Here is a 26,463-nt window from a genome sequence, read left to right as displayed (position 1 = left end):
TCTGTGTTGGTTACTTTGTCCTGCCACTGGATGTGCAGAATGTGCCGCAGGTATCTCACTGGAAGCTGTTGAGTTTCCTCTCGTGTCTTGCATAGATGGTCCATGTCTCACTGCTGTTGAGGAGTGTGCTGAGCTTGCAGGCCTGGTAGATGTGCAGTTTGGATTTCTCAATGAGGTTGGAGTTGTTCCAGATCATCTGGTTCAGTCTGGCCATTAGTGCTGCTGTCTTGGCAATCCTGAAATTCACCTCAGAATCAATGGAGAGTGAGTTGGAAATGGTGGACCCGAGGTATGTGAAGTTCTCAACAACTTCCAAGTTGATGGTGACGGAGGGAGGGGAGTCTGCGTCCTGCATCATGACGTTCATTTTCTTCAAACTGATGGTCAGTCCAAACTCCTTACAGGGGTGGGAAAGGTGGCATACTAGCTGCTACAGTCCATCTTCCATGTGTGATGTCAAGGCTGCATCGTCGGCAAAGAGCAATTCACGGATGAATACCTCTGTGACTTTAGACTTAGCACAGAGACGGGCGATGTTGAACAGCTTGCCGTCAGCCCCCAAGTTAAGAAGTCAGCTGGTTATATGGTATTGACCTAGTTAAGAAGTCAGCTGGTTATATGGTATTGACCTAGTTAAGAAGTCAGCTGGTCATATGGTATTGACCTAGTTAAGAAGTCAGCTGGTCATATGGCATTGACCTAGTTAAGAAGTTAATCACCTTTAATATGAAGAACCTCCAGCTGGTTATATGGCATTTACCTAGTCAATCATGTCCCCATACACGCTACAGGGTTGTACTTCATGTCTTGTGTTGCTGAATCAAATGTAACAATACATATTTCTTTACTTTATTTTGTTGCTGTCCATTACTGATTCAAAACTGACAATAAAAATTCTGATTGAAATATGTACAAAACCCTGTGTTGCAAATTACCTAGAGTTGATAATAATCCTAGTCTGAACACAATAAGAATTTCACTCATCAGACTTCTAATTTGACGCTGAAAACATCACAGCACAATACCAGTGAAGACACATACAAGTACTTTTATTCAAGTGTCAGCAACGATCTGGACACGAAGGCACCAGAAATAAAATTATATTTGTTAAATTTGGCATGAATCATGTGTATCACTCAATTATGATCAAGATTATCAACAAAATTAATCTCTCTGACAGACTCGCCAAAATCTACTTAGACAGTTTTTAAATGTGTTATTTATCAGTAATATTACTCATTCACGTATACTTGATAGGATCCCATTTCCTCAGCATGATATAGCCAATAATGTGTTAAAAGTTTTGTCAAAATCAAGAAAAGACTGACTGGACTTGGCTACCACTTGAACAAAATCAAGGTGCCAATCTAATATATAAAACAAGATGTATCAAGTACCTAGGCACATAAGAAAATCTAACTAAATAAGTCATTCATTTCTTCAAATGTTCAAATGTGTTTGCATTAATCAATTACAAACATGATCTGATGATACAAATGTACGTATATAATGTAAGTTTTAAGTGACAGCAAACCACAAATCAGTACTTTACTTTCTTTTATAAATATTGCATCAATAATCACATCAGGGTTTCATAGGTGATTAAGTTGAACCATCTGAAAATATTATTATTATTATTATTATCATTATTATTATTATTGTTATCAATGTTCTGTATAAGATTTACAGTCCTTCCAACAATGAATGTTTATTGTTATCAATGTTCTGTATAAGATTTACAGTCCTTCCAACAAAGAATGTTTATTGTTATCAATGTTCTGTATAAGATTTACAGTCCTTCCAATGTTTATTTTCTCTAATGGCTATGAATTATCTCAAAATAAGGGACATCAATATTTTTAGACGGTGCTGCAGGCAAGTAGGTCCCTTATCCGAACATTTTTGACTTTATCTCACATCGCAGGTCTAATGTTGTGCAGTAAGCATTTGACATTTGAATAACAAAAAGTATTAATTCATGCCTGAAACAACATGTGTCATGCCAAACTGTTTGCAGAACGGTGGGCATTATCATTCCTAGAAATAAAGATACAGGTAATTGAAATGCGTGGAAACACGCCACAAGGCATGGCAGCGCAGGACCTAAAAAGTGGTCACCACCATGCAAATTTAGCTACGTTTCTAGCAACATTTTACCAAAGACAACTATAAAACTGTAACCTATCATGGTAAGTTTATTTATTTCTGTTTCAATTATAATTTTTTTTATTATGTTGGTATTTGGATTCTAACAAAAGTTATCATCATGAACACGAAGCAGTGACCATAAATAATAATAATAATAATAATAATGGAAATAATAATGATGATGAAGATGATGATGATGAGAAGATGTTCTTACTGTTGTAGGGTTTAACACCATTTTTCAGCAAACAATAGGCTATACATGGTGGCCAGTATTAATGGTGGAGGAAGAACACGGGAAAACCCCGGAAAGAACCACTGACCCACGAGAAGCTACTGGCAAGTTTTCTCACATACCCACATTAGCTGAAACCGAGATTCGAACCCACGCAGACAGAGGTGAGATGGCAGCGATCCGTAACGGACAGCGCTTTAGACCACTTGGCCACTCGGGGCCCCATGAGAAGAATTAGAAGAAGAATAACAATAGCAAAAACAAACATTAACATGTGAAATTATGACAACAATACCAGGATTATTTGCAATAATAATAATAATAATAACAACAATATATGTACAAATAATAATAATATTATTATTATTGCTACTACTACTACTACTGCTACTATTACTGAAAAGATAATATAAGCACTGCAACAACATAACATTATTATCATTATTATTATTATTATTATTATTATTATTATTACTGAAAGGATACCAGAAGCACTGGAACAATAATAATGACAACAATAATATTAATATTAAGAACAACAACAACAACAACAACAACAACAATAATAATAATAATAATAATAATAATAATAATAATAATACATTGTATCTAGTGTAATTTCAATATCATCATGATGGTGGGTGTTGTTACAAAGCAGTACAAGAATACAATTACAAATCATCCATGTCAATATCTATAATTTAAAGTGATGTCTGGTTTATATCATGCATGTATACATAAAACACTGCAGACAGGAAGATAAATCACCAGTTCTGTTATTTACAACACTGTGCAAATAAAAGAGCATGAAAATTCCAAGATAGAAAATACACTATACAAATAGTCTTGAAAACATAAAAACACTAATTCTGGGCAAGTTATTATACCAATATATTTAAACACCATATTAACACTGTGACTGATCAATTTGCCCATATTAACACTGTGACTGATCAATTTGCCCATATTAACACTGTGACTGATCAATTTGCCCATTCTTTTCCAGGGAAATGTCTATAATACAGGTAACTTGCTTTTTCATTGAGGCAGGACAAGCAGGAGGCCATGAGTATCGGATGAACGACCTAGACCAAGTAGACCAGAAAAGTAAGAGACCTACTTGACTAAAGCACCGCCTTCAATATCTGGGAAAAGTAACTCACTGATGAGATCAGCAACAACTCTGAAATTATGATAAAAGCACCACAAACAGCACATTATATAGTAAATGGACCTAGAGATGTGAAATAGCAATGTGTCCCACTGTTCAGTCATGATGCATGACTGGTTTAAGTTTTATTAAAATATCTCCTGTGGTTCAAAAGTTATGCTCTAGACAAGGGTACATGTCAGTTACAGCTACCTTTGCTGCGACCTTCACCTTGAGGCAGAGGTTATGGCTACAGTACATGACACTTTGCCTATAATTATATAAATCTGACTAAAAAGTCATTAAAATATATTCTGGGGTACAAAACCTTTTCCAGACAAGAATACAAGTCACAAAATTAAATTCTGCTGTGTCCTGGACCTTGGTGAATGGGCATGGCTATAGAATATGTTATGATATTTAGTCAAAATACTTGGGCAAATTTGTATGCAAAGCTCTCTAACCACCACTAAGTTATGAGCCATACAAGAAAATGTTATCAGACAGACAGACAGACAGATGGATAGGTGCTCAATGGCATAAGATTGTATGCCATCTTTGTATATAACAAAAAGTTAAGTACTTCTTTAATGTTTCTGATTAAATTAAATTATTGCCAGTCATACTGAAAAGGCAAATACTCATAGAATATGTCAAAACTGGCAGGCAAATTTTAACTTCAGCTGGTAAATGCATTGTACCCAAAATAATTCAAGTGATATGACAGAGAATTCAAGGTTTCTCAATATAAATTAAAAAGGGATTCATGTTCAAGCAAATTGTGTTTACCTTGTGTAGCCTGGTGCAGGGTGCATCATCAAGCTGTAATAAATTTAAACTTATCCCAGTAAAACCCATTTGAAGTGAAGACATATAGCTGCATATGGTGTAGTTCTTCTGCACAATACATACCCTAATTCACCATCTCTAGACAATGTAGACCCTAATTCGACACCTCTAGAAAATGTATAATATAATTCATCAACTCTAGACAATGTAGACCCTAATTCACCACCTCTAGACAACTGAGACCCTCATTCACCACTTCTAGACAATGCAGACCCTAACTCACCACCTCTAGACAATGTAGACCATAATTCATCACCTCTAGACAATGCAGACCCTAATTCACCACCTCTAGACAATGTAGACCCTAATTCACCACCTCTAGACAATGTAGACTCTTATTCACCACCTCTAGACAATGTAGACCCTAATTCACCACCTCTAGACAATGCAGACCCTAATTCACCACCTCTAGACAATGTAGACCCTAATTCACCACCTCTAGACAATGTAGACCCTAATTCACCACCTCTAGACAATGTAGACCCTAATTCACCACCTCTAGATAATGTAGACCATAATTCACCACCTCTAGACAATTGAGACCCTCATTCACCACCTCTAGACAATGCATACCTAATTCACCACTTCTGAACAATGTAGACCTAACCTGCCATAAGCTTGTAAGAGATCTACACAATGTGCAATTATAGGCATGTTTTATACCAGAAAAAATTGATAGTCAATTCTTGCACCATAAAAAGATAGATTTTTTACTTAATGGATCTAAACTGCAGATAAATGCAGTACTCAAGACATCCCAAAATAATTTGCTTCAAAGCCTAATAGTCAAAAAATGTTTCAATACAGGGGAAATATTGTCCAGAAGATTAAAAGCATAGAATATATTGTGTTTACATTGTGGAGCATTTAAATATTTATTGATGACATTATTACACATTATATGTACATGCTTACATGCAATCTGTGAAGCAATAATACACCAGGTATTTATGGAAAGATTTATAATACGTAGCTCTTTCAAATGCAGATTTATACTTACATCTAACTTAATAATGAAATCCAAGAAGAAAAAAAACAACAACCCAGGAATGGTGAGCAAAATGCTCTCATTAATATACCCATGGGTCTCCCACATTCCATGCCAACACCCATGCTAAAAACATGTCTAATGCTGGTCTTCATCTAAATCTGTGAGGTTATTAGAAAGAATGGAAGGCAAGATGGAAGTATGTTGTTGTTGGTGGTGTTGTTGTTGTAGGGTTTAATGCCATTTTTCAGCACAAGATAGGCTATACATGGCAGCCAGTATAAATGGTGGAGGAAGAAACAGGGAAAACAACGGAAAGAACCACCAACCCACAAGAAGCTACAGGCAAGCCTTCTCATGTACCCATATTGGCCGAGCCCTAGACTCGAACCCACAAAGACGGAGGTGAGATGGTAGTGATCCATAACAGTGAGCACTTTAGACCACTCGGCCACTCGGGGCCCCAAAATGAAAGTGTGGATGGAAGGCAATAAAGAAGTATGGATGGAAGGTAAGATGGAAGGATGGAATGACACAATGAATCCGGTATATCATATCCCAGCATCATCCCAAAACATTCAAAAGATGAAAGGGTCAAAATGATAGCCACCATTTAAAGACATTGAATATATCATTCAGCAGTTCTATCATGATAAGACCAGAAGGACAGCATAATAAATTTGTCAAAAAGTAGGGCGGACAATGATATGCCCAGTAAGCAACTGACAAACTTTTTTTTAAATGTGGGATAGGCTTATCATTGAGCATGGGCTTATCATCAAGGATGGGCTTATCATTTAGGTTGGGCTTATCACTGAGCATGGGCTTAACATTGAGCATGGGCTTATCATCAGGGATGGGCTTATTATTGAGCATGGGCTTATCATTAAGTATGTGCTCATCATAAAGCATGGGCTTATCATTAGTATGGGCCAATCATCAAGCATGGAATTATCATCAAGCATGGGCTTATCAAGCAGGGGCTTATCATCATGGATGGGTTCAAACTCATAAAAAGGTCTCTGGGCCTAACTACACAATTCCCAATATGGAAGAAATATGTCCAGACTTGGGTTCAAACTCATTGCAGGTCTCTGTGCTGAACTCAATACCTGCCAAACAAATACCAGTACCATGGGAAAGTAATGGGATTGCTACATTCCACGCTAAACAGTATACCCACGAGCCACATGCAGACAAGCTAATATTCCAAACTAATTCATACAACAAACATCTGAATTATAACAGTAGTGTACATAAATACCTACAGCAAAGGCTACAGTGAAGAGCAGAAAAACTAGTAAGAATTATTTGGCATGAGTAAAGATATAATTCTTTTAGGCCACCACCCACCCACCCAAAAAAGTGTGTTTCATATGCACTGGTTTTAAAATTAAGGTATATAGGTATTTGTTTTTCTAAACATTAACTTAACAATAATTGGTATAAATATAATTTACTAAGCATTTCAAATTAATCAGTAAAACCAGCTTATTTAGATGCATTTCATGAATCTATTTTAACCTGGGCGAAAAAAATGCTAGGGTCAGCAATGAGAAACAGGGATAGCCGGCTGATCAGAAAGACATTTTTTTGCCTTATCAAAACTTTTTAAAACAAAAGATTCAAGTTTTAGAGAAGAACTACAATCTGTGTATTTTTGATCTTGTGCTGACTGTATCTCACTGACGGTTAAAACCCTCTTTTGTGTGCGTGTGTGATGGAATTTAACAAACTACAAAAGGTGTTTTTTTACAATAAAATGACACAAGGTAGATTTACATTTTTTTAAATGGACAAACAAAAATGCACAAAATTCAAAGTGCATCAAACTGACATTTAACAAATCTTAAAATATGACACCAGCATATTGACTTAATGGGTGAAAGGAACCAAAAATGACTTTTAAATAAAACAAAAAAATGTATTATTTAGGCAGGTGAACACCACTGAAAGTCGAAGGGTTTCTCTTTCATCTTCCAAGTAAAAGTAAGTGAATGTTTTAGTATCATCATGGGTTCTACTTAAGGTATTACCCTTTTATTGATCTGAATTGTTTATTACTGACTTGTACAATTTTCTAGTCACAGGCCAATGACCTAGAATTACTGTTTAAACTTGCTTATAAGACTATTCCAGCAGCAAAATGTACAGACCCAGATCAGCTGTCACATAATGCACCAGCAGGGCTGGGTCTGTGCAGTTTGTTGGAGCAATCAGTAGAACAAACAAAATAACATAGACCCTAATCTGCAATATGCTTCAGCAGATCTGGATCTTTTTTGAAGTCTGACTCAACTAATAAGTGAGTGAATATGGTATTCTAAATGATGAGAAAAAGAAGATAAAATTAAGATGCTACTAAATGCTACTTTACTGGTACCCTTTCATGTAGCCTGCTACAAGTCAAGCTGAATAGCTACAGTATATATTCGATTATAAATTTATTACCGTATATATTCGATTATAAATTTATTACTGTATATATTCGATTATAAATTTGTTACCGTATATATTCGATAATAAATTTATTACTGTATATATTCGATTATAAATTTATTACCGTATATATTCGATAATAAATTTATTACCGTATATATTCGATTATAAATTTATTACCGTATATATTCGATTATAAATTTATTACCGTATATATTCGATTATAAATTTATTACCGTATATATTCGATTACAAATTTATTACTGTATATATTCGATTATAAATTTATTACCGTATATATTCGATTAGAAATTTATTACCGTATATATTCGATTATAAATTTATTACCGTATATATTCGATTATAAATTTATTACCGTATATATTCGATTATAAACTACAAAGAACAAAGATGCTGATCTGCTGTATCATTATGCACAGATTTGATTCTGTTTTCCCTTTTCTACCGAGTACTCCTACCAAACTGCACAGAACCAGATCTGCTGACACATTTTGAGATGGCGGATCTGGGTCTGTGCAGTTTGTAGTTGGACTAGACTTGTAAGTGAGTAGAGATGGTAGGTTAAGTTTCAAAGTCAAAACCATGTGTGCATAAAAAGTTGCCAAATCGAGAAGATCGGTGTTAATTATCAGTTACTGAATAATAATACTGTTACTTTTCATGGGAAAATAGTGCCACTGCTCCGTCTAATCAGCATTGTCTCCCAACTTGACAAATTTAGGTCTGGGACTTCTGGGAAAATCAGTGACTATTCCTAATTTCTATGTCATTTTAATAAATCTGCAAACAATTCTTGATGTGCCAGTACACCATTTATACAAATGAAAACAGCATAGACCCAAACATGCCATTACAATGCACCAACTTATCTGGATCAATGTAGTTTCCTTAAGGAGCAATTAGCAGAACAATCAACATGGACCCTGATCAACTTGTACATTATGTGACTCGAGATCAAGGTCTATGTATGATGCAGCTGGACTCAAGTTAAAAGTGAATATATATGATATATAGTTTCAGTAAATTTGAATCTACAGAATCAGTTTGATCCTAGGACTGTATATACATGCATAACCAACTACAAGTTGCATAAACCCAGATCTGCCACTGCATAATGTGCCAGCAGACAGGGTCTATTTAGCTTGTAAGGCCCAATCAGATGAATAAGCAATGCGTACCCTAATGTGATAATATGGTCAATCAGGTTCTATGTTGCTTCCAGTTAAACTTTTATATAGAGGATTTTTTTTTCCAATGTTAATATTGGATATATTTCATCGTGTGCTACCAGATGCATGATACTTAATGACTGGAAAAGCCACAAGTTAAAATACATAGTTTTTGGTACAGCAAGTTAAAATGCATAGCTTTTGGTACAACAAGTTAAAATACACAGTTTTTGGTACAAGTTAAAATACATAGTTTTTGGTCCCACAAGTAAAAATACATAGTTTCTAGTCCCACAAGTTAAAATACATAGTTCTTGGTACCACCAGTTAAAATACATAGTTTTTGGTCCCACAAGTTAAAATACATAGTTTTTGGTACCACCAGTTAAAATACATAGTTCTTGGTACCACCAGTTAAAATACATAGTTCTTGGTACCACAAGTTAAAATACATAGTTCTTGGTACCACCAGTTAAAATACATAGTTTTTGGTACAGCAAGTTAAAATACATAGTTCTTGGTACCACCAGTTAAAATACATAGTTTTTGGTACCACAAGTTAAAATAACATTGGTCCCACAAGTTAAAATACATATTTTTTGGTCCCATAAGTTAAAATACATAGTTCTTGGTACCACCAGTTAAAATATATAGCTTTTGGTACCATAAGATGGAATATATCTGACATTAACATAAGAAAATAACATTTTCTTTTTACTGTACACCAAACTTGCTCCAGAATTTAAGTTTCGAAGATCAAAATCACTCTTCTGCATGACACACTAACCACTATCGACTTTTCATAAATTCACCTCAGTGTCACAGCCTGATCATATAAATATATGTGACTTAAGAAAATGGTTGACCATTGCTGTCACAGTGAATTAAATTTCTGTCATTTTGTATACAATGACTTAAGAAAATGGTTGACCATTGCTGTCACAGTGAATTAAATTTCTGTCATTTTGTATACAATGACTTAAGAAAATGGTTGACCATTGCTGTCACAGTGAATTAAATTTCTGTCATTTTGTATACAATGACTTAAGAAAATGGTTGACCATTGCTGTCACAGTGAATTAAATTTCTGTCATTTTGTATACAATGACTTAAGAAAATGGTTGACCATTGCTGTCACAGTGAATTAAATTTCTGTCATTTTGCATACAATGACTTAAGAAAACGGTTGACCCAATCTGTCACAGTGAATTAAATATCTGTCATTTTGTATACAATAACTTATGAAAATGGTTTATCCAATCTGTCACAGTGAATTAAATTTCTGTCATTTTGAATAAAATCTGACTCTATAAATAATGCAAGTCCAATTCAGCAATGCATCACAGTGGTTTTGTCTTTATTGTCAAGGAAGTAAGGGGAAATAACTTCAGAGATATGCAAACACTACCTAGTCATATCACCAATCCGATTTACTGGTAAAATCAGATCTCCTCTGTCCTACATGAAGATCTGACAGCGACTGCTTTGTGGTTATGTTCTGGTAACCTATCTTATTACCATAATTGGTCATTTTATCAACCAATGAAATGAAGTCATATATGTTCGTGTATGAAGATTTAATTCAAAGGTCACCAGAACATGACCCCTAAGCGGTCAACATCAGATCTTCACGTAGGACAGCGGAGATCTGGTTTTAATAAGACTGGTCATATTAATTTATCAGAGATTAATTTCCACATCCAAAATGTAAGTCATTTCTTTTTATCTGTTCTAGATTTAAAGACACTCATATTTGTTACTGTAGGTTTAACTTTTGTAGGCTGACACAATCAAGCACTGCATGGCATGATGGGAAATCTTACATTTTCAAGTGTGAAAATATAAGGATATATATGTCGCATGTGAAAATGTAGGAATGAAAAAAGATATCTAAAAATGTATTTCACCAAAAAGTCTCTCTATTTCACACTTAAGAATGAGTATACAGGGTATAAAATATTAAGCCATTAATCACAGTCATGTGACACTCACCCTTACTTATTGTCGCCTTTATGGATTTTCATCACAATTATGTTTTTTTCTTCTATTGTTTACATGTTTACTGTTCTGCAGACTCAATACAGCCATCCACACTAAAATACTTACTATTTCGACAATCATCAGATATCACTAAATTCCTTGGAAGAAAAATTTCATAATGAAGTGGTCTGTGGCGAATACTCCTATGTTTTTTTGTCTTGCTGTCAATGGTATTCAGAAAACTTTCTGGATAACAGTCAAGATTGTGTCTGCTGTGTTTGCTATCTGTGACATTACAAGTAATTTAGAATGTGTAGACTTGTATGAACTTTCCCAATGGGAACACAATTTCTTCTGTGCCTTATATTTTATCATGTAACCAGGGTGTATGTTAATTTTGTGAGATATCCCTTGAAAGGAATGTAAGTTCATGGCAGGGCAACATCCTATTAACAAACCAACCCCACCATGTCCCCACCCATAATCCTTTCATTCAAGCATCCATTTATACCTGTGGTTACCAAGGACTAATTGTCTTATTTGAGAGCATGACGGTTTCCCACTCTTGAACATCTGATCTCTGACTCATGACCATCTGGTCTCCGACTCACGACCATCTGGTCTCTAACTCATGACAATTTTGTCTCCAACTCATGACCATCTGGTCTCTAACTCATAACCATTTTTTCTCCGACTCATGACCATCTGGTCTCTGACTCATAACTATCTGGTCACCGACTCATGACCATCTGGTTCCAGACTCGAGACCATCTGGAGTCTTAATTACTTACTAGTGCTAACTGAAGAACATTCTTGTCACATTATGTCTCAATTTGTCTCATGCTTTTGAAATATAATGTTCACATATTAATTATTTGCAAAAATGTTTTCAGCCTCAACCATACAAGTACATGTACTTACCTCCATATCCGAAGAGTTAATGTGCGGAATGCACTTTGAATCAGCTGCAATGCTTCTGTATGGCAACCACATGTTACATCGTTCACAGACAGAATGTGGTCCCCAATTTTCAACTGGCCACACTGAGCTGCTTTACCTTCCGGAATCAGCTGGAAGAAGAAAAACAAGCACTGAATTATCTACAAAGCACTCAATGATTCAAACATTATTCGTGTAAACATTCATGTAAAATGAACATAAACTCTGAATAGACCAATCTACAAATTCTCCGAGCAGACATAAAAATGACCTTTGCGAGGCATACAAGGTCACCAAGGAAAATGTTTATTATGATTTTAAACAATTTTGGGAAATATTTGCTAAAATAAGCTAAATTCTATATATGGTTGTAAAAGTTTCTGTTTACCATAAAATGGGGACAAATTCTTTCATATTTTGTGTATTTATAAATTTTATAACACATCTGAACCCTATCAAGAGTTATGCACTGTTTTTCCCTATGACATCTGATGTTCAGCTCCTATTTTTGGGAGAACTGCTAAGAATGGGAAGGCACCTGGCAATGCAGATTAATGTTGCCTCTCACAAAATAAAGTTAACATACAATTACATGTCTTTCATCTATGTGGATTGACATTTATTTTTTCTCTTTTGGGAAACCACATGCTGTCTGAAGCTGACAGCTGAGAAAAATGACTTATTCTGTGAGCTAAAGAAATGTACTCGAAATAGAACAAAGTACACTTTAAAATACAGAAAAGAATTTTTGTAATGAATGCATTACTCTTTTCTGAAAATGCAATATGATATTTTTAAATATAAAAAAATAAAAAAATTTACTGCTTTAATTTTGAAGGCAGGGTTACAGTAGCAATCTTCTATGAGATGCACATCAGCAATTAGGTCAAGTAGTTTACTCTCAAACCCAAATCAACCCCTATATCCACATTACTCTCAAACCCAAATCAACCCCTATATCCACATTACTCTCAAACCCAAATCAACCCCTATATCCACATTACTCTCAAACCCAAATCAACCCCTATATCCAGAAATCTAAAGAAAGAATAGATTTTTAACCTCCCCATAGATTATATATTCGTGTTTTTATAACTAGGATTATCAGTGAAGAAAATCTTTATACTTTAAGGCAAAACCAAGTGGAACTGGAAATATTACAATGCGATGTAACTCTTACATAACCTTCAAGAATTAGTTGAATAGAGTATGACTTAAATAATGGTGCTAGGTGACCGTCTTTGACATAAGGGAAATTGAAAAACCCAAAGGATACCTCAATTTTGTCAGGGCAGCTACTTTTCCTTGCAAACATGGAAATGCGGTTGTACAAAATGACTACCTCCCCCAAACCCTAAATTACTTGTTGAACATTTGTCACAAAAATACATAGGCTTATGACAAACACTAAGTGAGAGAAGAATCATTTCTTTTTTCCAAATGTACTGACAATTTAATATCTCAGGTTCAATAAGGAAACAACATATTTGATTTGCCTAATATTAAGTAAAGAAACAAATTAGTTTTTAGAACACAGATGTAAAGCACCATAAAAGTTTTTTATTTTCCTTTCAAACTTGGTTTCACTTGCCCACTTCACACAAGCATCACGATTGCTGCAAGCTCAATCCAAGCTGTCCCTTTTGTTCAAAAGACAAAATGTTAATGCAGACCTCTAAAAGTAGGTCACTATGACCTATATCTTAAAGTGACAAGTTGAACTCAAGACATATTCTCCAATGTAGTTTCCTAGCTATTCGCAACTGACGTTTACTACGGGAGTGTGAAAAATCTCATTGTGACCTATAAAAAGCATCAATTATTATTACTCTAAATAATAGTACAAATCTCCCGCATTATAATGAAGCAGTCAGGGTCCATTACTGTGTTATCTACCAAACCATATTATGCTAAAAATGGCATTATCTATGGAATCATGATATACTGAGAACAGCGTAATATATAGAACTGTGGTATAGTGGGTACTATCAAAATGTTTCAAATAATGATGTTATGTAAAGGAAATGAAGATATAAACTAAGTTTCAACTTGTTTTCTTCCAACCAGATATATTGTTAAACATTGGTAAGATTTTGGTCTCGGGTTCCACAGTAGTACTGTTTTATATCCAGAATCGCATTATAAGGTGTATTATAATGGGGTGTATTATAATGGGGGAGATCTGCAACCTCCTTAAGAGTAAGACCCTCTTTTAGTTTATACTAGGCCATGAATTACTGGATTTTCCAAGTAAAATAATTTTTATAATTCACTAGACTGACTTGCAATAAATAATGTCACCACCATGTCGATAACAAGGTAACCATGAACTTCAAAGTTATTTTTAGATGTATAGGTGAGCAAGTGGAAATATGTCCACCTCTTGTTAAAGATGACTTAAGTTCAAATCAAGTAAGATGTGAATTTTTTTTTTTCTTTCTTAATGTGCTATTTTACTTTGAATTGGGATGGAGAATTATGTAACTGCTAATATTTTCTGTGTGAATAATTGCAAAATGCAGCAGAACATAAGCGGTAAACTGCTGACATCACAAAAGATCCATGTAAGAAATCTGCTACTTCAATCTGTTATAAAGAACATCTTGCTAGCCAATACATCTGAGCATCAGTAGAAAGAAAATTTACTTGAAACAAGTGAATAACAGATATATTTCACTCACTCTATGAAATATATGTAATTCACTCGTTTCTAGCAAATATCCAAGTATAATAAAGCATGTGATACATATAATGTTGCCATAATGAAATTAGATCACTGACCATATTCACATTATAACTGGAATTGCGTAAAAAAATTATTACAGAGGAGTGTTGTATTACCTTTTCTACTAGAGGCTACAGGCATGTCAATAATAGATGTAGAATTTTATTCCTTCAAACTCATTTCTTTTTCCATTTTGAGTATGTCACACACATGTGGGTGAAAAGGTTTTTCTTAAACTTAAATTTCTTATTCACAACTGAGAGAAATGAATCGCTAGATATAGTATGTCTTATTATAAAAGCTGATTAAGATTACAGTGCATTTAATTCCTGATTTATGATCACTGTTTTTTCTCGTGCTAAGATTCAGTTTATGTCACCTTCCAGATCAGTTCACCTTGATGCTTACCTGAGCATATACAAAACTATTGCAAACAAGCTGTTAACTGTAATGTGGGGATGGGGTTATGCTTACATGAAGAAAATAATGACACTAGATTAAATAGCAGACAGCAACTCCTGCCTACAATCACACCTAAAGACAAACCTTGCCAGAAAAATGTAAAAACCAATAGTTCCTTTTCTGTGCCTGATTCAATGAGGTTAATGCTTTTACAGGTAAAAGATTTGACAGTAATGCCAGTACAAAGCTATATTTGATAATTATAGCCTTAGTTTTGCCACCCCATTAAGCAGATTTATTGGGGGGAGCTGGGGAAAAGGAAGGGGTCAAATCTCATTGTAAAGTTTAATGTCCATTTTTTCAGTCAGGTTACTAACCAGATAGTGGCAAAGTACTGATGGTGCTTTTTATTGACTTTTGCTTAAGGTGTTTCATGTGACATACCAATGTACACTAAAGAAAAAGCTGGAAATGTAATCATATCCTGAAACTCCAAATTCAACAAATTTAAAAAAATACATTTTCTATTTCATGTAAAGTCTCGTATTAAATTTAGTTTCTATCAGGGATTCAGCCAACAAACAAGGATAGAATTCTGAAAAAAGAAAAAAAATGTAAACCTTTTATAAATTTATTTTGACACAATGGTGCAAATTAAACCCAACATAAAGCCTAATATAAACACCATTCATGATTCAATTATACTTGTATAATTTCAACAATCCAGCAATGGTTCGGAACTGGTTACAAGTGGACAGACAGACAAAGAGGCACATAATCACATAATACACACACACACACACACACACACACACACACACACATATGTACTTCATTTTTGTGGCTTTTAATTGTGACTTTTAACAAATTATTGACTACATCAAGGAAATGGGAGCTAAGTGATTTTCCAAAAGACACACAGAGGCAGCCAACCTGGATTGGCCTGGGCAAGTATAGAACCCACAACCCTTCAATTACTAGTCTAACCCTCAACCAGTTTTATAACCAAAATAACCTGGATTGGCCTGGGCAAGTATGGAACCCACAACCCTTCAATAACTAGTCTAACCCTTCAATAACTAGTCTGACCCTTCAATAACTAGTCTAACCCTTCAATTACTAGTCTAACCCTTCAATTACTAGTCTAACCCTTCAATAACTAATCTAACCCTTGCTAGGTACTGATGAATCAACTGACCTGCTTTAATCAGATGTTTACTTTCACAATATAGTTTTACATGTCCTAATTATTTTAATTATGTCAAATTATTTTGTCCCTTGAAACAATGAATGTCAGGTCATTTTTCAACTACGTATTAACCCATACCAACGAAGACCTAAAGTTCAGTAAAATCTCATTCCCCGGAAAGCAGATGGCTGGAACATCCATAGTCAACTATTTTTAGGACTCATCGGATTGTTTATACATGTACATGTACCAGACATACTATCAGAACCAAGAAAACCACATCGACTTGTTATCATTTAGTTTTTGTGTTTTCAACTGAAAAGTTCACTTGAAGTTATATTTATAATTGATACTTAGTGAAAATTTCGTGCAATTTGAATTAAGAATAATAAGGTTATAAAACGCTGAATTTATACATGTTACATCTGTACTGTATAAACATTGAAACTGTCCAGATGTCTAACCAGTGGGTAGCAGATGTATTCTTGGTCATTCAAATTGGTCATTCAAATTGGCACCTATGGCAGTACTCATTGCTGGAATACCCCATTTTAAAGCAAAAACACTTTAACTCCAAAAACGCAAACATATTTAGAAAAATCTGACAAATTTATATCGCTGTCCAAAACTCTAATGAGGCCATCAACATGTGCGCATAAATATGGGTATCAACAAAATTATCTACATCCAGTTGATTTTGCTTAATGATGCAAACAATGTTTTATGTATATATAAAAAAGTAAAATTCAAAAAGATTTTACAAAATATATTATAAATTTTAAAAGTTGCAGTAATGGCCTAAAGAGTCTAATGAGGTCAACCAGCCATGAGGACTAATTTTATTTATTTATGCAGAGTGACCTCTAAGCGATGATCTTGCTAATTTGCCTATTAGGACAGATGGACTGGTTGAGTGAAAGCTATCAAATCTTGTTAACAAGCCTGTTATGGCTGATAGACTGGTTCATTGACTTCTATCAAATCTTGTTAACACATTAACTCCTGGAAGGTTTGGCAATTTTTATCTGAAATTTTGAAAGCTATTTCTGAACACATCCTAAAACACCAACTTCCAATAACAAATTGCCTAGTTGTGTTAGAAACATGGTTTTCATTGGCTATTTGGCTCGCGCATGAGCAGAAGGGTAGAAGTTTTTTTTTTGCTTAACGAACCCATTATTTTCATATTGAGACCACTCTTTATTTCAAATGCCCATCTTATCCTACTTGTTGCAAAGGTTCATCTGTCTGTTTGCAGTTCATACTGGTCTGCCTTAGATCTGAGACCAAAAGGTCTAAAATCCATACACAAAATCAGATTCCAACCATGGGTAAATTTTGGGTAGAAAAAAAATCGGGTCCAAAAATTGAGATTTCTCCTTCTATATTTTGTAGTGCAACTAGAACTTCCAGATTATTTGGCATCATTGTAGAGCTACATCATCTACCTTTCTATAATTCCACCCATTTTAGTGTATCATACATGACCTCAACGCTACAGAGCTCGTCAGTAGGCTACTACCTCCTGCCATGTAAACTCATCACCAGGGTTAATGTGTTAATGAGCCTGTTAGGACAGATGGACTGGTTTCTAGTATATTCATACCCAAAAGGTTTCATACCCATGCAAGTGGTTTCATACCACATTCAAAGAGGTTTCATACCACATTCTAAGAGGTTTCATACCACAAAGTGGTTTCATACCATGTTCAAAGAAGTTTCATACCACATTCAAAAAGGTTTCATACCACAAAGTGGTTTCATACCACATTCAAAGAAGTTTCATACCACATTCAAAAAGGTTTCATACCACAAAGTGGTTTCATACCACATACAAATATGTTTCATGCCACATACAATAAGGTTTCATAAAAAAATCCAAAGAGGTTCAATAAAAAAAATTCAAAGAAGTTTCATACTACATACAAAGAGGTTTCATACCACAAAGTGGTTTCATACCACATGCATAAATGTTTCATGCCACATACAATGAGGTTTCATAAATAAATCCAAAGAGGTTTCATACCACATACAAAGAGGTTTCACAAAAAAATCCAAAGAGGTTTCATACCACATACAAAGAGCCAGCCAGAGGATTCATACCCTCCTAGAAAATATATATTTTTGTGTTTCTAGTTTCTTTGGCTGTTTTTTTTCATTCTGATATGAAAGGCAGATTGCAAATTCTAAATTAAACCATGGCTAATTTGACACGATGTTGGTATTATCATAATTTGAAGACAATAACAATGTTGATATTGTAACACAATGTACATTGCCCATCAATGAAAGATGGCCAACAAGAACAAAATACCATTAGAACAAAGTCACATCAGAATGAAAACAATATTGGTATCTTCACTTGATTTAACTAACGTTTTGTATTTGTTTCTCCACTTTAACTTAAAAATTGTATTTTGTTCCATATTTAACTTAAATCTTGTATTTTCCCCAGATTTAAATTTTTGTGAAAAACATTCAAAATAAATGCTTAAATTTGAAGTTTCGAATACAATTTATAAATCTTAAACCGTTTGCAACTTTTTGACATTTAAATCCAGCTTTGGATCGTTACACACAAGTTTTGCACTGTTATTCATAATGATTTTACATCAATATAATTTAAGTTTACCAGACTGACACAATCTTTTTGATCCAGTGCAATTTCAAGAGATTATTAGTGATGTGAGTTTTAAATAATTCCAGAAAAATCATATGATGAACCTTCCAATGCATGGGTACAAAATCACTTTCCTGAAAGTATGATACAATCATCCTTTGGGTACGAAACCTCCAATCCCTGGCATGTATGAACCTACTTGCAAATGGAAACACCTGCTACCAATGAAAACACCTACTACCAACGGAAACACCTGCTACCAATGGAAACACCTGCTACCAATCGACTGACATATGGATGCATGGCGTTAGGAACAGAACAAACAACACAGATCCTGATCTGCCAGCACATTTTGTGACAGAAAATTATGGACTATTTAGTTTGCTGTTGGAATAAACTAGTAAATTGGATAGTCTTGAAATGGAAACCAACAAATACCCTAAAGGGAAAATGCTATCATCTGGGTAGATATGCTGATAAGGTGTGGCCATTCCGCTTGGGAACAGAGCTATTTCAGAGTAGTACCCTTTTTACAAATATTTCTCATTATACAGTAACATGACAAGCTTGTTTATTTGTTGATAATCCATCAGGACTGAATGCCTTTCAGCCGAGTTTTTGGCCTTCAGTGTTTTGACTGCAAAGGGCGTCCAATATTGGCCAGACATCAGTTCACTTTCTACCTTCTTTTATCTAACATTATAAAAGCTTTTAGCATGATATGCACGTCATTACACTGCTGAAATGATTGACATTCCTTGGAAGGGTATATTTCAGGACAAATGATTGCAGTAGTCATGCTAATTCTTTAATAATATCGCTCTGAAAATTCAATCAAATGTGCAAAAGTCAGGTGATATATTTGCGAGCCCTACAATTTTTATATATATTTAAAAATCACTCATTTATTAGAAAATTTCCTCCTCTTCTTCAAAGAGACAGATGGTCGGGGGAAATTTCTACCCCAACTTTTCAATTCTAGAATATGCCTGCACTGTAGTTAAGTTTCACAATATAGAGGCATAACTAAATTCAATTCAAGCAGAAGATTACATCAATATGAAGTTTTCTTTGCAAGTAGTTAAATGGAATATACCTTAAATATTTCAATTAAGATGATTTTGGACCATATCAAACATCTTAATTTTAAGTCAAATGAATTTTATTTTTGATGGTTGTAAGTGAAATTAAATAAATGAACGTACAGTACAGTGTATCAACTGCAGGCTAATTTTTTCAGGATAAATTATTGGATGCACATCTCCATTACTATGGGATGCGTGTTAAAACTCTAAAGTTTTGCTGGGATACACATTTCTATGGAATATTGCCTAAAATTGGTCATGTGACTTACCTGGATACACATCTCTGTTACTATGGGATATTGCCTATTAAACTGGTTATGTGACTTACCTGCATATTCATCTCTGTTACTATGGGATATTCTCTAAAACTGGTCATGTGACTTACCTGGATACTCATCTCTTACTGTGGGATTGCCTAAAACTGGTCATGTGACTTACCTGGATACTCATCTCTTACTGTGGGATTGCCTAAAACTGTTCATGTGACTTGCTTTATTTGTCACAGTTCATAAGTTGAACCCAATGGCAAATTGCCCTGACCCAGATCTGCCATCACATAATAATGCACTGACCAATCTGAGCCCATGCAGCTTGTTAGGAATAATCAGTACAACAAATAACAAAGACCCTGAACTGAAAGCACCTTATGCAATGGCAGATCAGGCTCTGTGTTGTTTACAGTTAGACTTGATTTATAAGTGAAAATATATGATAAATCCTGTTCTACTGTTGGACACAAGTTTAAGAATTAGATGATATGAGCATGTAGGATGCTATGGAAAGCCATCTCCGACAAAAATACATCACTGAAATAATATACGTAAATTTAAAATAAACCAAGAAAACCAACAATAAAACAAACATGCTTGTAAAATAATAATAATAAATCTCAGACAATAAGATCAATACTCAAATAAAACAAACAATGCACAAACAAAGAAGACACATGTCAGCTGAAGCAAACAACATACCAATTAAACAAATTGGCGCCAAATTAAATAAACTGTATTTAATCAATAGTATCAATATTCAAACAAACGAGGCACAATCAAAATAGACATGTATCTATAAAAACAAACAACTTACCAATAAAACAAGCAAACTCCAAATGAAATAAATTATATTTAAACAATAAGATTAATAGTGAAATAAAATAAATGAGACACAAACAAAACAGACAAATGTCAACAAACAAAATATCAATGAAACATGCAAACGTCAAACGACGTAAACGGTATTTACATGAAAGAAACAAATACAAGCTGGATAAGCCTATGTGAAATGATACAAAGTAATAACAGACATGTCAATTAAAAAATGATACAAAGTAATAACAGATATGTCAATTAAAAAATGATACAAAGTAATAACAGACATGTCAATTAAAAAATGATACAAAGTAATAACAGATATGTCAATTAAAAAATGATACAAAGTAATAACAGACATGTCAATGAAAAAATGATACAAAGTAATAACAGACATGTCAATTAAAAATGATACAAAGTAATAACAGACATGTCAATTAAAAAACGATACAAAGTAATAACAGACATGTCAATTAAAAAATGATACAAAGTAATAACAGACATGTCAATTAAAAAACGATACAAAGTAATAACAGACATGTCAATTAGAAAATCCTCATACATATACAACACCCATGCAAAGACTGCTGGGAAATGAATGAAACACGATAATCAAATGATCAACTTTGTCGAAAGAATAGAGGACACCCCTGCAATGTAAGGGGGGTATTACAGCCAAGAGTGCAAAATATTTTAAAATGGCACATGATTTAGGAGAACAGGAGTTAACTAATGTTATAAGGCTTCTCAATGCAGCAACAAAGTTGTTTTCAAAAGGTAGGCTTTGTTTTGGTTGAAATTTGTGTGTATCCCTTGTTTTATTTGAATAATTATTTTACTGTCTGTGCCATAATTATTTTACAAGCATATTGGTATCAAGGTAGCTTTTCTTCATTTATTTTAAAGTTGCTTCAATTATTTCAATATATTTTTGTTGGCAACGACTTTCCATAGGATACTATATATAGTGTAAACTATACAGTGGGATATCATATATAGCACATACTGTACAGTGGGATATCATATATAGTGCATACTGTACAGTGGGATATCATATCTAGTGCATACTGTACAATGGAATATCATACATAGTTCATACTGTACAGTGGGGTATCATATATAGCACATGCTGTACAGTGGGATAATCATATATACCACATACTGTACAGTGGGTTATCATATATAGTTCATACTGTACAGTGGAATATCATATATAGTTCATACTGTACAGTGGAATATCATATATAGTGCATACTGTATAGTGGAATGTCATATATAGTTCATACTGTACAGTGGAATATCATATATAGTACATACTGTACAGTGGAATATCATACATAGTTCATACTGTACAGTGGGGTATCATATATAGCACATGCTGTACAGTGGGATAATCATATATACCACATACTGTACAGTGGGATATCATATATAGTTCATACTGTACAGTGGGTTATCATATATAGTTCATACTGTACAGTGGAATATCATATATAGTTCATACTGTACAGTGGAATATCATATATAGTGCATACTGTATAGTGGAATGTCATATATATAGTTCATACTGTACAGTGGAATATCATATATAGTACATACTGTACAGTGGAATATCATACATAGTTCATACTGTACAGTGGGGTATCATATATAGCACATGCTGTACAGTGGGATAATCATATATACCACATACTGTACAGTGGGATATCATATATAGTTCATACTGTACAGTGGAATATCATATATAGCACATGCTGTACAGTGGGATAATCATATATACCACATACTGTATGGTAGAATATCATATATAATTCATACTGTACAGTGGAATATCATATATACCACATACTGTACATGGGATATCATATATAGTTCATACTGTACAGTGGAATATCATATATAGTGCACATACACACACTATATATATATATATATATATATATATATATATATATATATATATATATATATATATATATATATATATATATATATATATCCACACCAATAAGAAATTGTCCTTGTAATCTGTGTAACTGTTTAATTATGCAGACCCGTTTTCCCATGCAACTTCCATTAAAATAGTTCTGAAATAGGAGTACATTGGTTTACAGTAGGTGGACTCACATATAGAGGTATACAATGCACCTTGACAACCACCATCAATCAAAGGCAGGATGAAGGCTTAGTGCTATCTAACAGAAAATCAACTATCCACCCACAATAAAAGCCAGTAACCTCCAGCTACCATTGATTGCAGTAATAAATATAAATTGAACAGTGAATAATGAAGTTTGACATACAGACCAACTGAGTTTTACAAATATCTGGTAATACACTTACAATACACTACATCATTACACTTGTTACACACATAATACACTGGTATGACACTGATAGTAACAATTACTATATATCATATTTTGGTATCCTTAGTAACATCGTCATGTTCTCACCATAAGATTTGTACACTCATATGGCTAATGATGTAAATAAACTTTTGGCAACTTTTGTTAGCTCACATACATCTAATTTGCCGGACCAAATATATACTCATAAGAACTGATTTCAGTAAGCAAGGCATTTACACATAATAAGAGTTTTTACATATTCATATATAATAGGAGATTATATATGTACATGTAACATTTTGTTTACACTGATGTCATGATTGTGTATGCAAATACCCACAATGCAATGCGCGCACACCTTGCACTGCCATTTTGAGTCACTAGCAAACCTTTGTCAACATTAGTCATCACGCATGTATGTGTGTCAGTGTGTGTGTGTGTATGTATGATTTGGATTTTTAACATAGCTTTAACACTGTTTCAGTCATATCGCTACGATGTCTGCAGTGTGACAGTTTTATAGTGATGTCTAGCACTGGGTCATCATGCCACAGTCTTGTAGCATGATGTCCCACCCAGTCACATTATCCTGACACCAGGCTGACCAGTCCTAACACTAACCTCTTAATGCTGAGCGCCAAGTGAGGCAGCTGTTAGTACCATTTTTGTAAGTCTTTCGTATGACTCGACCGGGGATCGAACCCACGACCTCCCGCGTCTGAGGCAGACACTCTAATAACTAGGCAACCGGAGCGGTAGTCATCATGTATATTCAAGATAAAAATCTGATTTAATTGGCAATAAGGATATTTACTTCATTGAAATGATACATAGATTATACTCGAAATTAAGTTCCTCGATAGCACAAAAGTAAAACTGAAGCTGGAAGCTCCCAGGCTTATATCGAAAGACAGAATAGTGAAGTTGAGCCATAATTATGCGATCAAACAGAAATGCAGTTATATCTGACAAACAGACAATATTGAGATTTTTTAAAAATATTTCGCATGTTGTCCCTAAGACTGTCATCTTGAAATTTAAATTTAATTGATCTTTATGATTGTCATCTTGAAATAATATTTCTGGACAATGATCTTTGGGATGCAATATCAGTTATGGAATTTTTATGTACAAATATGTTTTGCAAAAACAAGTACTTGTGCAAAAAGACAAGTGACAAACTAGTTTTAATTGGTACTGTCAAATACTATATTTGTGGTGGAGATGACAGACGTTGGATGATAATGAATGAAAGCGAGAACCGTTGAAGTTTCATCTTCACGAGCTTAACAGAACATGAATTTGTGTTGAATGTCAAAAGCGAGTATTCTTGAAAATGTTCTTAACAACCGGCTTTTTAACTTGAACGATAACCAAATAATTGTTATTAAAAACTGGCTTTTTAACTTGAACGATAACCAAATAATTGATTTCAACCCATGAAAATTGAAAACCATTACATGTTTTTACTTGTTTGTGTACCCATTTGTTTAGGTGTCTGTTTTATGGTGGATCTATTTGTTTATGAAAGAATAATAAAGATGTTGAAATTTCAATAGGGAGTTATTCATATATGTGCAGTATGGATTTATATATGTGTAATAGGCAATTATTCATGAGTAATAAACAATTATTCATGTGTAATAAGCAATTATTCATGTGTAATAAGCAAATATACATGTGTAATAAGTAATAAGGAGTTATACATGTATGTGTAATAAGCAATTATTCATGTGTAATAAGCAATTATACATGTGTAATAAATAATTTTAATTTAATATTATCTTCATCAAATCAAACAGAAAGATAATTTTATGTAAACTGATCAACACAATAATATTAGTCTCCATTATTCACATACCACTGCACAGATGGAAACTTATTATTTTTATTCAAGCATCCCAGAGGACATCACAAACCTGGCAAACAGGGGAAGGGGTGCTTATAACATCTATAGCAGGGTATTATTTGGACAGGAAATGAATCACTCCACACAGATGGATTGGTATGCATCTGAATAATAAACACCACAAATTTGAATTTTAAATAGTTATAAATCAAATCCCTTTGTACAAAATAAATTTTCTGTGTGCAGCATATCATACATATGTATCTACATGTTTACAAGTCATGTGATTTGGTTACAGGATAATTTTAATCAGCACTGCTAAGTATACGGGAAAGCAGACGACTTAAAATCAAATCCTGCAATTGGAGTACTTTATCTGCCATCATTACCACCTAGCTACCTACCAGATACTTCTCTCTGATTTAGGCTGTATAGATAGTATAGTCTATATCACCTGATATACAGAAAGGAATGCAGATTAACTATTTACTTTCCTAACTTATCCAAACACCTGCATGGCAAGAAATCAGAACCCTTAATTATTTAACATTAGTATCAAGATCTATCAAGTGAGTGTTGATATGAAGAAAACAAATAAATATTCTAAGAATCAAAAATGGGTATGGATAATTAACCATGTAGCTAGAGGATTGGGGGTGGGGTAAGAGGCAAGAAGTCATCAATTGCAAACATCATATTCTCGATTGCTGGACAGGACGTCTTTTACAACACATGAAGAATACATCAAATTGTACAGTTAAACAGGGCTTTAGATGAATACAGTCTACTCTCAATCATCTGTTCTTCAATTCATCTGACTACTACAGTGTAACAATATGACATATTTAATGAAGATCCTCTACTACAGTGTAACAATATGACATATTTAATGAAGGTCCTCTACTACAGTGTAACAATATGACATATTTAATGAAGGTCCTCTACTACAGTGTAACAATGACATATTTAATGAAGGTCCTCTACTACAGTGTAACAATATGGCATATTTAATGAAGGTCCTCTACTACAGTGTAATAATATGGCATATTTAATGAAGGTCCTCTACTAAAGTATAACAGAATGGCATATTTAATGAAGGTCCTCTACTACAGTGTAACAATATGACATATTTAATGAAGGTCCTCTACTACAGCATAACAATATGGCATATTTAATGAAGGTCCTCTACTACAGTGTAACAATATGACATATTTAATGAAGGTCCTCTACGAAAGTATA

The 26,463-nt window shown here is 33.9% G+C and overlaps 1 protein-coding gene across 2 annotated transcripts in view; it reads right to left on the bottom strand.

Moving 5' to 3' along the window:
* LOC149800250 (uncharacterized) overlaps nucleotides 1–26,463 on the bottom strand; it is a 343,724-nt gene that overhangs the window by 305,863 nt on the left and 11,398 nt on the right. For both annotated transcript variants that reach the window (XM_089959830.1, XM_089959831.1), the window contains exon 2: nucleotides 11,898–12,046. In XM_089959830.1, coding sequence (XP_089815956.1) covers nucleotides 11,898–12,046 — 149 coding nt within the window. The remainder of the gene's footprint in view (nucleotides 1–11,897; nucleotides 12,047–26,463) is intronic.

Source organism: Sinohyriopsis cumingii, chromosome 5 (assembly GCF_028554795.1).
Source record: "Sinohyriopsis cumingii isolate HCF-2022 chromosome 5, ASM2855479v2, whole genome shotgun sequence".
Lineage (NCBI taxonomy): Eukaryota > Metazoa > Mollusca > Bivalvia > Unionida > Unionidae > Sinohyriopsis > Sinohyriopsis cumingii.
This window is presented reverse-complemented; position numbering and strand designations above follow the sequence as displayed.